The sequence below is a fragment of the Lygodium microphyllum genome, chromosome 14, assembly GCF_053477565.2.
Source record: "Lygodium microphyllum isolate KBCC chromosome 14, Lygodium_microphyllum_v1.1.10, whole genome shotgun sequence".
NCBI lineage: Eukaryota > Viridiplantae > Streptophyta > Polypodiopsida > Schizaeales > Lygodiaceae > Lygodium > Lygodium microphyllum.
In genome coordinates, this window is record NC_141148.1 from 3,761,975 (window position 1) to 3,779,683 (window position 17,709).

The window sequence follows — 17,709 nt, forward strand, 5'->3', positions numbered from 1 at the left end:
AGGAGTAGCATTTCAGTTTCCTGGAGAGCATTGATCTCTCTACACATCTAAGCTTGTTGGTCCAACATATTAGGTTCATTAATTGGTGCATAGTAGTTTTGATCCACATAAGAATTCCTAGCTAGATGCTTGAGAGAGGGTTTTCCACTACTTTTCTTGGCATGCCCTTTGCGATCTTGTTGCATTAGAGGAATGCTTTCATTGTTTGGATTGCTATTCTAGTGATTATTTCTCCTTCCCCTGGTTGAGGTACTTGAGAAGCTGTACCTTTATTTTCCTTACCCTCCTTGTGCTTCTCTCCTGCCTTGGTAGTTGATGGGAGGGCTCCCTTGTTCGAGATGTCTCTTAGAGGCTATGATTCTATCTGCACTATGTTTTTTCCACCAGGGTTCTTCTCCTTTCTTTCAGCACTTATTGTGGTTGATTTATCTCCTTTGTAGGTGCCTTCTTAGGACAACTCCTAGCAAAATGTTCATTAGCCTTGCTTATGATAGCATGCGTTAGGGAATGTTGTGAACCTGAGAGATAGGAGTATTTGCATCCTAGACGGATCTCGTAGTAGGAATTCTGACGGCTCATTATGCCTATCCCATAAGATATAGGCATGACTAGTGGATTTAATGAGGCCCCATTCTATTGCTACGATTGTCAACCATCTAAAGCAGTAAATCAAAGAACTCAATCCATATTGGACACTCATGATTAAGTACCTTCTTTGACGAGAAGGATGAAGACCATTGCACCCCATGCACCAAGTTGCCTCTATCACACGAATAGCTGAAGCCAACAACTAGCCTCTTTCCACCTTAGAGCCAAGCAGAGCCAAGTAAAAGCCCTTACTAATAAATTTGAACTACACTAAATTAGCTCTACCATGATATGTGTGCTCAAACCACTTGCAAAAATCTTATTCCATTGGTGGCCTTCCCATGAAATAAAGGTAGACCCTTTTAGCAATAAGGGTCGCATACCTTTTCCTGACCTTATTCGTAAAATAGCACCACCATCGCTTTACGCACTCGAGTGCCATCTGTTGTCTTTGCTTTGCAAACTGTGTTGTGCTTCTCCTAATCCTGCCTTAATGTGAGCTTGATGTTTGCCATATTCTATTCATTCTATTGCAGCACATGCTTGTAGTCTCTATTTGGTTTGTTTCCTTTTGCTTACATGGCCTCTGTGCGCTCTCTTTCCTTGGTTTAGCTCCATGCATTCAAGCCAAGTAAATGTGACATTCTATTCTTTAATTGTTTGTAAATATTACAAATTTAATTGCATACATAGGTATGTAGTCATGTATGTATGCACAACTATACTAAGAGCTTGCTTGCAATGCATATCCATACACTTGGAAATCCCTTGCTACATAAGGTGTAGGGATCGAGAGAAGATATAGAGGAAAGAACTATACTAAGAGCTTGCTTGCAATGCATATCCATACACTTGGAAATCCCTTGCTACATAAGGTGTAGGGATCGAGAGAAGATATAGAGGAAAGAACTTATAAGGGCTGTTGAAGGTTCGTTAGATGCATGTGAACCAAAAGTCCTAAAACGTAGATTAACGTCCTTATTCGATTTTAATTTTCAAGTTTGTGTTTTCATTTTCATTTGGTCAAAAAAAGGGGGAAAAAGGAAGAATAGATGCTTTGATCTGCGGACCGTGCCTGTGCCGGTGGATCCGCCATAGCCAGAGAGCTTCCTCTTCGCGCGCCTCTTTACTCAAAATTCAGCATCTCCCTTTTCTCTTCATCTCCTCTGTTCTATTCTACTTCCCGTCGTGTTTTTGCACCTGTTGCCCCTACCCTTGTACCTCTCGATCCTTACAATCCGCAACCCTAACTTTCGCCCTAAGCTCTTGCCAGGGCCATGGCTTGCAGTTCGAGGGACGAGGAAGGAGCCAGTTGCTCAGCAGATGCGCACAAAGGTTCCTCCAAATTTGATCCCGCCGATTCTACCACTGAATGGCGATCGTGGGAGCAGCTCGAGGCATCTCCAGCATCCACATCTCCACCATGGGATAGCAGTGACGATAACTCATCCGGATCATCCGTTTCCAGTATGTGCATCTGACTGTTTTACTCATGATCGCTTAGGTGCTCTGACAGCTCTATATTACGAAAGCGAGTGGCTTGTCATTTTCACGATGCCCGATGGACATCGCAACTGACTCGTGCAAATTGATAAATAGCTTCTCGAGACTTACATCGCAACTGATTCGTGGAAACTGTGAAACAGTTCCCCGAGACTTTAGGTTTAATTATCAATCAATCTTGGAGACAGTCCGGATTCCAGAAATGCATTCCCAGTGCTACAATGTCTTTAACAAGCTTGCGAAGATGAGCATCTAAGTGCTCCAATTAGTTTGCCCAGGAAAAAAACACATTTTGCCTGGTGGTTAACCGATATATGTGATCACTTTATGCTGTTGAAGGTTCCTCCTGGTATCAGAGAGGCTGCCGAACAGTGAGTAAATCTCACCACCCCTGTAGGTAGACACTGAACATTGCATGAAAAAGTGGTGTTTGGTTGGCTAGATAGTTTGGCAGCTGTCCTTAACGTGCTTTACTTGTATGATGACTGAGATCCAACTCCCCTTAAACGAGGGATCCGTATAGAGGTGATTTTCCAGGCTAATGGGTCTTGCTTTGCAAACTGGCTTGGAGAATTCTCTGGTTCTCAGCAGATGTCTCTGTACTTTAAATAAGGAGAGTGACAGGTCAAATTAATTTGGCCTGTCATTGAGCACAACATCATCATTGCACAGCTTACAAGGATTCTCAGGGACCTTAGAATTCAAATACTTCCCTTCATTTTCCACATTCTTTGGCAACTGGTTGGCTCTCGAAAGTTGCTTTATGCTTCCCGTAAAGAATTATCAGAATGCTGCTAGTTTGGCCTAGTAAGCCAACCATGGGGCAAAAAGTGAGGCAATAATCCCTGGGCATCCCAATTCGAAAGTCATACAAAAATCAGCTAGTAATCAGCAAATAAGAACCAGGTCATCAACTGTAGACACCCCAATGTGGCAAACTTCATTTTGCTCTATCAAACCAGTCTGTGCCCGGCTTCCAAACTTGTGCATCAGCTCATCACAAACTGTCAGAGCTAAGGAGGTGCAAAGAGTCAGTTACTCCAAAGCATCGACAGACCCTGCATAGGACCACCAGAATGTCCAAAGAGCACCAGCGCCACCTCAGCAGTAGTGGTAGTTAGTATTACATCAGCAGGATTAAAAATTTGTTAGCAAGATGGCAAAAGACACGGGCAAATATACATGTGAGCTGTGGTAGATTGTAGATGCCAGGACTAAGGAACATGTGTAGTTTCCATGCCTTTTGGAAATGGGAAGAATTGGGATTCAGAGTTTCAGCCATTTGAGATATTTGTGGAAGTGAAGTTTCCTAGTATATCAATAAATTATATTATAAATAGATAATATATGTGTTTGTGCATATAAATATAGTATGCGGACACATACTAAACTTACTAGAGTTATGAACAATTTTAGCTTTTAAGATAGGGCACATGACTAGTTTTGAAGCTCAAAAACACAAGATCCATGATTCACAATTTTACATAGTTATTAGTTTTGCAGGCTGCAACGTGCAAAATTTTCAGAATTAGTAATCACCCAAAATAACTTACAGCTTACAATATTTAAACAAAAGATCTACATGTCACATAAAACTTGAATAAAAAGAGTAGCATGATAACATTCAAGAATCATGACTCAAAGATCAAGTTCATGAGACTTATGATAATGTGATGGTAGATACATAAAACAAGACAATCTAATGCAATAGTTTCTCAAGTCAACCACATAAATGATAAGGGTTTAGCCAATGCAAAAAAGATAAGCATGCAACATGAAATCAAGCATTTGCATCATCTATGCCAGTGGAGGTATTGAGGTTTTGATCCTCCTATTACTCATTGCTATCTAGATTTGGTGAGCTTGAAGTCCATGAATCTTGTAAAATGGCTGAAGTGTTGGCTCTATCTTTAGCTCTTTGACGATGTGAAGGGGTCTTGCTATGCATGCTATGGCTCGAGGCTATCATCTCCTCATAGAGCATGGTGTATATATCATGCTCCTTTGGTACGATGTCTGGAATAGGCTTCATCTTCTCTATATTGATCTTGTCAATATTCAACTGTGTTTTATTTGACAAAGTAAAAAAGAATCTATCGTCTTGAGAATTGACATTTGATAGTCAAGACCATGAGCTATGAGGAAAATATAAATATAATCACCTATGATAGCTTGGGATGAAATAGAGCTTATTACAAGTAGTCGGAGGCTATCATGACAAAAGATCAATCTCTCTAACTGAGTAGTGCTAAGTTTATTTTTTTTCTTTGTATTTGAAAAGAGCCCAATTACTCCAATTTCTCACAAGGGCTTGAGCTACAACCTTGTGAGAGCACTCGTATAGCAATGTATATATAAATAATCATTCAATAGAAACACAAAAGAGGTAAAAGAATCAAACTATGGAACAATAATGAACTACACAGGTGATACTATCGATAATAAAGAATACTTAGGGCTTCAAATCACTAGTGTGGGTGCATAATTTTCATACTTTTTTCACTATGAGACTCAGGCTGAAGTCGAGTCTCTCTTAGCTTTCCTCTCTCTCTACCAAAATGCAAGTATATGAATATATGGATAAGATAGAATAGGCTCTCAAAAAGAATAACTTTTCACTCTCAAACAAGTATCTTTTTATTTTGCAAATTGCAATATGTGTGAAATTTGAATAACCATTTTTGAATTGAAATTTTACATATTTGTTCAATATTGATCTCTTTAGATTAGTTGAAATTACAGTTGTGTGGGAGAGAAGATGGAATTGGTTTCATAGGCTAATTCATGCAATGGCCTATATCTTGGATCCTCTTTTGTGTGATTATGAGCAATGTGAGAGTAAGGAGCTAGAAAAGGGATTCATGGACTACATGACAAAGGTGATAAGTGGTGATGTTTCCATGCTTCAAAGGATGAGGATGATGTCTTAGTATAGATAGGATTGAGAGTTTTCACCATAGCCTCCACCTCTTTCCACCAAATATTATTTAGGACATTGCATAGACAAGCAAAGGTCTTTGCCTTCTCATACTCATCTTGTTGCATGAACTCATTAGACCATATAGTATGCACCAACTCCTTGTGAACTTGCACCAAACTCTCAGGCCAAATAAGGATGTAGGTAAATTTGGTGGCTAAAGATTTTAAGAGCTCAAGGTGTCTAAATGAGGGAAAGATGGTAAGGACATTGGGTTTCTTTCTCACAAAATTGACCATGCTTGTATCAGTGATGCATATGGTCTCAATCCATTGAATTTTGTGTGTGTCTTCAATCAAAAGATCCATGTCAGGAGAAGCGCATGATGGTATTTACTCCTCCTCTTACATGCTGCCAATGGAGACTATTGTTTCCATTGTTAGTCGCAGCTGACACTGTTGAGAAACCCTTCACCCTTCACCCACAGTTTGCGTTTTTGTGTTTTTGCGTTTTGCATTTAGGGTTTGTGTTTAGGGTTTGCAGCCCCAAAAAGGGGCTGACTGTGCCTATTTATAGGCCACTCTCTCATTCATTCCTTATGGCTGATTCATTCAGTCCGTCACCTTTTCTCTCCAGCCTCTCCACTACCCTCACACCCCTTCAGGAGGACATTGCAGTTCGTGGTTCGTGGCTATCTCCATCATCTTCCTTGTGCTACGACACCCTTGTTTCCTTGTATCACATTTACTCCATAATTCAGAACTTCATCATTCCATTCATCAGAGTTTCTTCTCTCTTCTCTTCTCTTCTCCATATTTTCCGAGTTCACTCCGTGTTCCTCCTTGCCAACCCTACTGTCTCGTTGGTACGCCATCTTTTGACATGGTATCAGAGCTGGATTTGCTCAAACAACGGCAAAGATCCTCCACTCCAGTGAAGGCAAAGATCGAGGGCGGGTTCGGCATCCACTTCTCTTCTTCTTCCGTTGCATCAAAATCTCGTTTTTGCAGATTTCAGGTATTTCAGCTTGCTGCCCACACCCCAAACGCAGAGGACATCGTGGTCCAAGCTGGCCATTGCTGTCATCTACAGTCTGGCGCCTGTTTCCAGTCTTCCACCCGCAGTTTGTAGCTGTTTACAGCAAAGCGACTGTTGCTGATCACTCTCCATTCAGAAAACAATCTCTTTTTTGCAGATTTCAGGTATTTCACTTGCTGTCCACACCCCAAACACAGAGGACATCGTGGTCCAAGCTGGCCATTGCTGTCTACAAAAGTTTGGCGCTTATTTTCAACCTATCACACACTGTTCGGAGCTGATTTCAGCATATTGATTGCTGCTGATATTTTTTCCTGCGTTTTTAGTCTTTCTCTCACCTATTGCCTGCGTTTTTAGTCCTCTCTCCTCACCTGCGTTTTTCTACTGATTGCAACCTCCTCCCATTGGCAGCTCACTTCCATTTCTTCCACTACCCTCCCACCCCTTGAGGCGGACATTGCGGTTTGTGCTTCACACTGCCCTCACACCCCTTGAGGCAGACATTGCGATTCGTGGTTCATGGTGGCTGACTTCTTTCTTCTTCAGCAAGGCACACTAGTATCCATGGCTTCTTTACCGATAGATGACCAGACTACTGGGTGCTCCTATTGTGGCATCACCAGACATACCATCGATGCTTGCCGACTTCGACCTTTGCTCCCCATTCCTCCGGAGTATATGCGTCTTCCACCAGGCACTCCTTGAGCCACCTCTCCCTTCTGGGCCACAAAGATTGTTCAACATTGGCGATCAGAGTACTATGCTCAAGGCAATAAGACGCATCCGATGCGCACTAAGTCCTTTCGAGCACATGGAGGATCGATTGGCACTACGATTTTCTAGAGATCGTCGCAATGCCAGCGGCAGTCTTCTCCCATCTATTTTCAGGTACAGTGGCTTCCACGACCTGCGGTTTTGCAGTCCGCTCCATCAAGAGACAGTGATTGTTTGATACCGTCTCCTCGTCAGTCTGCTTCTTTGAGAGAGAGTGGCTGCTTGACTTCTTCCTCTTCTTTGGCTACCCAGTCCGCTCCATTGAGAGACAGCGACTATTGCCCACCTCTTGCTCATTTTGAGCCCTATCCTTCCCTACCCTCGACTACTCAAGTTCGAGAGGCTACCTTTGGAAGCTCTTCGGCACCCCAGATACCTTCTTCGGCATGACCAACGGTACTCCCTTTGTCATTAGACATTTCGGAGTTCGTGATCCATGAGTTTTTGGTTTCCCCCTCTACTTTAGAGGGGGATTCAGAGGGGGATGTTATTTCTTTGCCCTCAGAGGGGGCATCTACTTCTTCTTCGACTTTAGCGGAGACCCCTCTACCTCCCACCTCAGAGGGGGAACCTACTCCACATGAAGTTCTTCACCCATCCTCTACTTTCTTGGGGTGGCTGTCTTCGACCAATCATCTCTTCTACTGATACCCAAGATCTTCAGGTACCACCTAGATTGGGACCTCGTAGGTTTAGCCGCAACTTGGTGACGAGGCCTTCGTATTCCTTCCATCATGGATGCACGGAGCTAGTGGCTTTTCTCTCGAGGTTGAGTTTCGGGTTCTCCAGTTCACTCTGTCTACTGTTCTTTACTGCAGGTTCCCTTTTCGGTGGAAATCTTGGATCTTAGGGATTCTCTCCATCTTCTTCCTCCTCTTCTCCTCTTCTCTTCTTGCCTTCGTCACTTGGTCAGCATGGAGCCAACTCTCGAGATTGAGTACGGGCATATCCTTATGGTTCTTGATACCACACAAAGTCCGACATTCCTTCTATGCATTGCATGTTTTCATCATCTTTGTACTAGGGTGCTTGGGCAAGTGAACAATTTCCCCACGAGGGACACTGTCCCAATGGCACCTGTTGCATGAGCATTCTTCAGCATGTAGCATTGCATCTCCACCTTACTCTTCTCTTGTTCCCCTTTTTGGGCCTGAAAGGGGGTGTTGAGAAACCCTTCACCCTTCACCCACAGTTTGCGTTTTTGCGTTTTGCGTTTAGGGTTTGCAGCCCCAAAAAGGGGCACCATCCTAGACTAACTGTGTCTATTTATAGGCCACTCTCTCATTCATTCCTTACGGCTGAGTCATTCTCTCCAGCCTCTCCACTACCCTCACACCCCTTCAGGAGGACATTGCGGTTCGTGGTTTGTGGCTATCTTCATCATCTTCCTTGTGCTACGGCATCCTTGTTCCCTTGTATCACATTCACTCCATGATTCAGAACTTCATCATTTCATTCATCAGAGTTTCTTCTTTCTTTTCTTCTCTTCTCCATATTTGCCGAGTTCACTCCGTGTTTCTCCCTGCCAACCCTAGTGTCTTGCTGGTACGTCATCTTTTGACAGAGACAACATATTTAGGTCCAATTTGCAAGATGACATCTTACAAGTGCTGCTATATAGAATGTGTAGCATCTATGTTGTTTCTCCGGTAATAGCAATAACTTATCTCTCTCTAGATCCCACTTAATGGTTTTGCGGTTTGCATGAGCAATACAAGAATTTTTGCACTTGTCACTATAAGGCTTGACAAAGAGGCATCAATGGCTTTCATAAACATAGTGCCCTTATGACAAAAGACCATCACATTATACATATTTCTCTTGCAGCCATCAAACCGTTCATGATTCCATCGCACAAGAGTGTACCCATGCCTCTTTCAATGACTCTAATTGAATCTCAATGTATGCCTTCCCCTTCTTGAGCTTTCATGTGCGTAGTACCTTTGAGGATGGGCCCTCCCATTCACAACTAATGTGGTTGATCAGTGATGCCTTTTATGGTTTGCCTCCATTGCTTTGTTTTACCATGGAAGAAAATGGCACACCAAATGAACAATCTCCTCAGGTCTCAAGTTGCTTCAGCTATAATAGACACATGGTTGGTCAATGTCCTAATAAGACAAAGAAGGAAAACCAGCCCCAAAAGACACCTCAAGCAAATGTTGTACTTAAGGAATCCTTGCAATAGGATGAAACTCCATCAGAGAAAAGGAAGCTTTTTATGGCTTGGGGTAAGATTGTGAATCAACCTATTCTCATTCATTTTCAATCTGCTGTCTGATGCCCAAAGTCATGGCAACGCAGGCATTGTCCTGACTGCCTAGTCACAATAACTTGCTGCCTGAAAGAGTGTCCGCCTGTCTTAATCTCTAGAAGCTGTGGTATATCCTTTGTCTCTTTCATTGCCACCCGTACCTTTGGGACTCTTGTGGCTGTCATTGCGTTTGCGAACGAGGCGAGAAGGACAGTGCCGGAGAGCTGTCCAAAGTTTTCCACTAACTGGCGATACTCTATCGCCAGTCCGGGGAAGAGTAGGGTAACCGGATGTCTAAGGAATCTGTTGTGGAGTGCGAATGCCTCCATTGTGAAGCCACTGGGGCTATATATCATTATATCCATCCTCGAATTATTGAAGCTCTATATCTACCAAAGGAGAGATTTGAAACACTAGAAATGTTAGGTGCTCCTTTTCAAGGAACTCCTTTTCAAGGAATGGAGTCTGAAGTTATTCCCATTCTTGGGAAACTACAAATTGAGATAGGAGATTATGTAGATCATGAGAGATTTGTCGTGGGAGATCTTGGTCTTTGTGATGTTGTATTAGGAATACCTTGGCATAGAAGAATAGATCTAGTCGTTGATTGGAATCTAAATAAGGTTAGATTCTCTTTCAAGGGTAAAAATTTATCTTTTGATGTGGGAGTGAAAGGAAACTTTATTTCTATTTTATCCCATGTACAAATTTGTAAAGCAATGAAAAAGTCTATTTCCTCGTACTTGATTTTTGTCAAAGATTCTAACAAAGAGTCTAGAATTGAAGAGTCCATCTTAGAATAAATGAGGAGCGAATGAGAGATTCTTATAAAGAGTATGAAGATTGTTTTGCAGACACTTTACCTAACAAGTTACCACTACGAAGGCCAAAAGATCGTCACATTGATCTCATTCCTGGGAGCTCACCTCCAAATAGGCTACCCTATTGTGTGAGTCCAACACAATAAGAGGAGATTATGAAGTAAGTGATGAGCTCTTGGAAAAGGGCCTAATAAGACCTAGTTTCTCACCTTTTTGCTCTCGAGTCCTCTTAGTGCAGAAGAAAGATGGATCTTGGCACATGTGTGTGGATTGTAGGGTCCTCAACAAAATTTCGATTCAAAATAGGTTTCCCATTCCAAGAATTGATGATATCTTGGATAGATTGGATGGATCCAAAGCATTCAACTAGATTGACTTAAACAATGGCTACCATTAGATAAGGATTGCTTCTCAAGATATTCCTAAAATAGCATTCAGGACAACTTTTGGTTTGTATGAGTTTCTCGTGCTACCATTTGGTCTTACTGATGCTCCTTCAACCTTTAATAGAATGATGGAAATAACCTTTAGAGCACATCGGAAGATTGTAGGTACTTTCTTTGATGATATTTTAGTTCATTCAAAAGATGAAGAAGAGCATAAGCAACACTTGAAAATAGTGTTTCAAGAATTCTGCAGACACAAACTTTAGGTGAATAGCAAAAAGAGTGAATTTTTCCAAGAAGAGATTCACTACTACTTGGGCCATATTGTATCCAAAGATGGGATTCAGATGAATCTAGAAAAAGTCAAGGCTATTGTAGAATGGCTAGAATTGACTAATGTTCATAAAGTTCGAGGTTTCTTGGGATTGTGCTCTTATTATAGGAGATTCATTAGTGGTTTGCAGAGGTTGATGGACCATTGTATGATTTAACCAAGAAAGCATTGGCATTTTTGTGGACCAAACTAGAGAAGAAAGCTTTTGACGCTCTGGAGTTTTGTGAGAGTGCACAACGGAAGCAGGAATGCGAACATAGAGAGAGAAAGAGAGAGAGAAAGCAAAAAATGAAGGAAGAAATACGGCATTGACTGAATATGAATGCTGAATACAATGATATGGATTGATAAGTCTCTGGATGCAGTCCAAGGCGTCAATGAGGGCACCAAATCAGGCTGAGATAATGGCAGCTCCAAGTCGGAGAGTGTTTGGGAGCCAGAGAGTGCTGAAATCTGCAAGAAGAAGTGATCAGCCAAGTGTGGGTTGTGGCTATATATAGCCAAACTCCTCTAAAATTGACTGATTGCTAAAAAGGTCTCCCAATCTAGCCATCCTGTTGAAATAGGTGATATGACTGCAATAAATGCAGTCTGACTGCACAAAAAAGATGAGGAAACACTGTCAAGGGGTGGAATCCAATTGACAGACAAAGGAAATGCACAAGAAATGTGCCTAAAATGGAGGAAATGCATAGAAATGCACACTAAATTGTCAAAGCTCCAATAACTCTATCAAACTTTGAGGAGCTCACAACCACGAGATGAGAGATTGACATGACTAAATAGGGTAGGCTAACATCCCCTCTTAGATCTTGGGAGTGTCTTAAGACCTAACAATCTCATATGATGAAGCATAGAAGCCTTGGGGCTTCATAAAGAGATCCGCCGCATTGTCCTTCGTTAGACAACAAGCCACTGCTAGCTCGGAATCCATGATCCACTCATGAAAATAGTGATAATGAATCTTAATTTGTTTTGTGCAGGCATGAAACATTGGGTTCTTTACCAAGGCAAGGGCACTCTAGTTGTTGACACGTAGCTCCGTAGGTCCTATCTATGGAAAGCCAATCTTCGCTAACATACGATGGAGCCAAACTGCTCCATAGTCGTCAAACATAGGGCATGGTACTTAGCCTTTGTAGAAGAAAGGGCCATAGTAGGCTACTTCTTGTTGCTCCAAGAGATCGCTCCCTATCCAAGGGAGAAGACATAACTTGTAGTGGATCGTCTCGAATCCACATGTCACTCCATCCAGAAAGAGTAACCTCCTCTCCATACATAATCCCGTAGGATCGAGTCCCCTGTTAATATTGAAGAACATGCAAGGTTGCCCTCCAGTGATCCTGTGTAGGAGTCTTCATAAAAGAAGACAACAAAGCCACCACAAAAGAAATATTTGACTGAGTGTGGAGGAGCTAGATAAGGGAGCCAACAAGGCACTTGTAGCTGGTAGCATTTGAAAGGGGATCTCTTGTTGCCGCAAGCTTGGACTTAGGGTCCATGGGGCAAGAAATAGACTGACACTCGGCCATATCAGACTCCGAAAGTAACTTGGAGATATATTTGTGCTGCGAGATAAAGATGTCCTGTGCCATTTGATAAATCTCCAGACAAAGGAAGAAGTGTAGGATCCCAAGATTCGTCATCTCAAACTCGTCTTAGAATATCTCGAGGCTGATCAACCTCCATAGAAGCACTCCTTTTGATGATAAGATTATCCACATATAAAATTATCAAAACACACCTGTTACCCTCGACCTTATAGTAAAGGTTAGGGTCATGAGCTGATCTTTGGAAGTCAATGTCGAGAAAGAAGCGATCAATCCTCTGGTACCAAGTTCTCGGAGCTTGCTTTTGGCCATAGAGGGCCTTCCGCAATGGATAAACATAGTCATTCTTTCCTTGCACAAGAAAACCTGGAGGTTGAGAGAGATAAAGCTCCTCTTTAAGGACGCCATTCAAAAACGTAGACTTGACCTCCATCCGATAGATAGGCTAATGGTGATGGGCTGCAATGGCATTGCGATGTTGTTTTCCACAAATGTAGGATACACAGGGCTGTTGGCTCACCACTATGCAAGCTGTTCCCTAGAAGCCTTCTGAAGGTAGTCATAATTCAAGTGGTCAAACCGAGCATGCCAAAGCTCAGACTGTGTCTATGAAGTAAGAAGAAGAGAAGTCAAGGTAGAAGGAGACCTCAACTTGTAGACTCCATCTTCTCATAACCTGTAGAAAGCACCTTTTTTGAGCCACGCTCAAGAATCCTGAAAGAATTTGTACCAAACTTTCATCAGTTTGAGATTGAGACTAGGAGGGCAGCCCGGATTCCTAGAGCTGAGGGAATCTGCAGATTATGCTAGGAGGAGGTGGAGAGCGAGGAACACTACATTTACAGGTGATATATGATATACTCTACCCACTGATCTTGAATGGGTGGAATCTGGAACTAGATACATGGATATTACTTAGCCACACAGCTAGACATGTACCATTTCATCCTCTTGTATCTCTACATAGGCACTATTTTGTCTTGTACATCACTTTAGGTTCTTTTCACAGTATATCACTGATCATCTTTTAGCACATCACATGTTGATATCTAGTGACGATTAACATTGTACTTGGTTTTGTCTTATAGGCCATGTTTGGCCTCAAAAGATGTTAATATATCTTTCTTTCTTTGTGTGTATGTGTGTGTGTCTAACTTGCCAATTACTGCTGGATTCGTCAATCTCAGTCATTCAGCAGTGAATTTGCTGGTATAGCTCTGAATTTCTGCAGAAATTAGGGTTTTTCAATTGTCTCAGAAGCTTGTTATCAAATTTTCAGCCATGCATAAAGGAGATTTGCTGGAAAATTGAGAATTTACAGCCAATTTAAGAAGGATTGCTCATCTACAGCATGGGTACTTGCAAGTGGAGAATACCCAATTTGTATCCTTAGTCACTTTAAATTAAGGGGGAACTTTGGGGATTTTGCTGCTGGTCATTCTAGAGAGCCATATGTTGTAGATTTTGGAGGAGAATTGGCTTGATCAATCGAGGAAGTGGAGACTTGACTATCTCTTGATTTTGTGGCAAGATCTTCCATCTTCCTAAGGATTTGAACCCATACTCAGCTGCACTACAAGATTGTGGAAGACTGACTTAAATAAACACTGCAAGGGGCACTAGTTCTGGGGCACTAGTTCTGGGGCCAGTTGGTTGTCACTATCTATCTTAAAGCGGTAATTGGTTTCAGAATCTCTCCAAAAATTTCCAACCATATTATCACAACTATTTAATTATGGGCATTCCATGGTGCTTGAATATGGAGGATGATAAAGAAGCTTCAAGGGTTGGTGCTTGATAAGGACAAGTATGTACTATGAGGAGATTGGTGACCTATGTGTCACAATATGGAATTTCTACAGATATGTTAGAACTTAGTGGTGTACATATCATGGGTTAGGCACTGCTGTTGGTGGGTACATTGGGTGCCACATTTAGGCCATGGGTGGCTTCTTTTTCATTGGGTGGATTGATCCTCCTAGGCCTTCCTTCATTGCTGCCTCACATATAAGCTTCCTCCTCCACTCATTGTATTGCATCATCTAGAGAGAGGGAGATTGGAGGCACTGCTGGTCACACAGTGTGCTGGTATCTTGGTGATATTGTACAATGCTTTTGTCTATGGATTCCATAGCCCATTCCTGATTCACTTCTGAGGAGTTGTGTTCTTCTTTCTCACTGTTAATTGTGTCAGTGTCGTGCATTGTGTTTTCTTGCTTCCACTTTGTTTGCACATTCTCAGATGGTATCATATGACTAAATCACTCAATCTAGGTGTCTTCTTTGATGTGTTTACACTGGCCGCAGGTCTGAATGGCTGCATTTTCTTGTCTCGAGCTGCTATGCTTTGTGTTTTTCTTTCCTAGCTCTTTCTCTACATCAGGGTTGCCTGTCCTCAGCTGGGTAACTTGATATGTGGGTGGGACAACCTGTCTTCTGCCCCACGATTGGGCTCTACTTCCCCTATAGGCTGGATTTTCTGTTGCCTGCTGGTTCTCCACCTGCACAACCTTGCATTTTTGCTCCTTTGATCGTGGTACATTGCCTTTTCAGCATTTGCTGACCCGATCCTTAACACACGTGTTTTTATGCTTAGTTTTAGAGAGGGTACTCATGTTGTTTTTTGTGCGCTATCACTAAAGTCCATTGTTGTTCCATTCTTTGCCTTCTTTGTTTGCTTGTATGTGTTTCAGCTGTGTGTGAATTGTTGGATTTGTCTTATTTGGGCTGTCTATTGACAAGTGCGCCCCAAGCATCTCTAGTTCTCTCTTTCTTCATATCTTCTATATATCTCAGTTTCTATTATGGCTTCTAAATCTAGCCTTCCTCCTTGGATAGGGTGGTGAAATTTGTTCAAGCACTTAATTACAACAATTGATAACTAAGCATAAACTGAAATGCACACATTAGCTTAACAATCTTGGACAATAGACACCCCGTTGGCCCAAGAACCAGTGCCCCTCTCGGTATTTCTTCATCTTTAATTACAAGTTGAGATTCCATAATCTCCTTTGCTGATCCAAAAGCCCCTTGTTGTACATACAATCAAGAAGCAAGTTGGGCCAATTGCCCCTTGATTTTCACCAAGGAATTGTACAAATGGAATCACCAACTGGCCAAATGCTACCCAATTTAAATTTTATGACGTGGCATCTGAAATCCTTGTCAATTCCACAAATTTCAGGTGCTGATTTCAATATACAATGTCTATTCTTGTTGGCATGGGTCCCAAGGTGATTGTCAAACCCTAATATTTGTAGAAACTTAGGGTTTAAAATAGAAATTCTCCTATTGTCCACCAAATTTGGTTGAGATCTGTTGAGAATGGCTGAGAAATGCCGAGATCTTTTGAGAAATTATTGGAGAATGTAAGAGAAAGCCAAGATGAGAGAGAGCTGATTTTCTCGTGATAAAATCCTAAAATGTGATGTTGTTGCTAGTCCATGGAAGGTGTCTCCTTGCTGTTCCTTGTTTGGTGAGGCTCCCAGATGGTTGTCTTTTGCAGCAAATTGGTGTTCTCTAATCAGAAAATGGACCAATAGCTCCCTCTTTCTCTCTCTTCCAAGTTGTAAACTAATTGAGTGATTGAGACCTAGCTCCCAAAAACGTTTTTTCAGTTTGCATGGGCATTTTTACAAAAAGTGGTAGCCTTCTAAACCCATTTTTCAACATTATCCAGCCATTTAATTAATTTTCAGAATTAAGTCATCTTGAAAATTAATTTCAGTTCTTTGACCATGCCCAAAATTAAATGTGTCCATCCATAATTAAATTGGCTAAGCCATTTGCAACATGGAGTAGTTTCTAATCTTTTTTGACCCTTATTGACATTAATTAATTAATTAATTAATGCTAGTCCTTAGTGTCACTACTAACACTTATTAGCCAAACAATTGTGCTAGGGTCAAAATTGACACCAATTGACCCCCAAAGTCTAGTTGGCATAACTTATCACAACTTTTGCCTTTGATACTCATTGCATTCTCAAGGTCCTTGGTCTGTTACCATGAAATAACTGCCATGTGCATCACATGTGCTAAAAAATCTTCCACATTTGATTAATAACGTTATCAGCAAGATTAAAGCATCTTAAAATTTCACATCCCCGTGACGACTTCTCTATTTGAGGGGCTTGTGATTCTCTCAATAGGGCCTAAGCTTGCTTTTCTCAAGCTTACTCTTCAAGTTGAGAGTATGCTTTTGGGATACGGTGCTTCTCCATTGCAACTTCTTGCCTTATGCTTGGATCATATTCTTGGCTTGGTGGAGTCTATTATTCTTTGTCATTGAGGCTCCTTGTTGACTGTTGTCTAGTAGTGTTTGTGGCGATCTCCCTATGCTCCATAGAGGAGATGGTGTCATGTTTTCCAAGTGGTGGTAATTTAGATAGATGAGTAGTAGTGATCAATGCAAAGAGAGTCACCATGTTCTTTAGTGGCATGGCTTATTTTGTTCAGATGGTGGATAGATGGATGCTACATCAAGCTTAGACTCCTGGGACTCGCTTGGATTTTGATTCCTAGTTAGTGCTTTTTGTCATGGAGGTTTTGTGGCAAAGAGGGACTACTGCATCTCTTATTGTGTTTGGTGCTATTGCAAGTGGTGAACTTCCTTGACTTGATCTCCCTACATCAACTTTGATCCTCCCTTGATGCACGGTTTGATATGGAGCAGGGATGCTCTTATGCTATAGTAACGAAGTGGCACTCCTCATGTCCCTAGGTGAGAGGGATCGTGAGAGAGGGGAGGTTGGGCATGCTTATGCCTTACATACATCCATATGATGCGGTGGACCTTAAGTGTGGCATTCTATAGGCATCTTTTTTCTAGTGGTTGGCAAATCTTGAAGCTGATGTGCCTTTAGGTCCATGGCTCCATGATTAATGATGTGAAAGTGATATGGCTTTGCCTCTAATGGGTTCTCACATAGGGGACCCCTTTGTTAGGCTCGTTGAAGGTGGGGAATCCACAGCCATGATATGCTTTTGTAGGGTTGTTTGTGACATGCAACGAGATTCAGCTATTTTCCCTTTCTATGATCAGAGTTTGAGTATAATTGACATTAAATCAGTGTTTTTATTGATATGCATCTAGCAATTGGCCAATTTGGAGTGGCCATGGTGTTTCCAGTGTCATTGTTGTATGTACATTGTCTTGTGATGTTATAAAATTTTCACGGACTTATTGGTGTGGTATGTGACATGGTGGTGGTTCCTATCGATTTATATGTTATCATCATGTTGTACGGATCATCCATGATCTGAGAGAGGGTGTTATCAATGTACGAATCATGGGTTAGGCACTGCTTTTAGTGGGCACATTGGGTGCCATATTTAGGGCATGATTGTACTAGTCCTCTCGGGTGCGCTAGTCCTCTCGGGCCTTGCTCCAGTGCTGCCTATTTTTAGGCTTTCCTCCACTCTTTTTGTATGACATCATCTGGAGAGAGGGAGGCTGGAGACACTTTTGGTCACACTGTGTGCTTGTACCTTGGTGGCATTGAACTGTTCTTCTCATGCTTGCATTTATGGATTTCATTGCTCG

General features: G+C 41.9%; 1 protein-coding gene across 1 annotated transcript in view; it reads left to right on the plus strand.

Moving 5' to 3' along the window:
• The first annotated feature begins 1,595 nt into the window (after positions 1-1,595).
• The window catches only part of LOC148025268 (uncharacterized), a 104,465-nt gene continuing 88,351 nt past the window's right edge, over positions 1,596-17,709 (plus strand). The window contains exon 1 of the mRNA XM_087692270.1: positions 1,596-2,055. Within this exon, the coding sequence (XP_087548396.1) occupies positions 1,866-2,055 (190 nt within the window). The 5' untranslated portion in view covers positions 1,596-1,865. The remainder of the gene's footprint in view (positions 2,056-17,709) is intronic.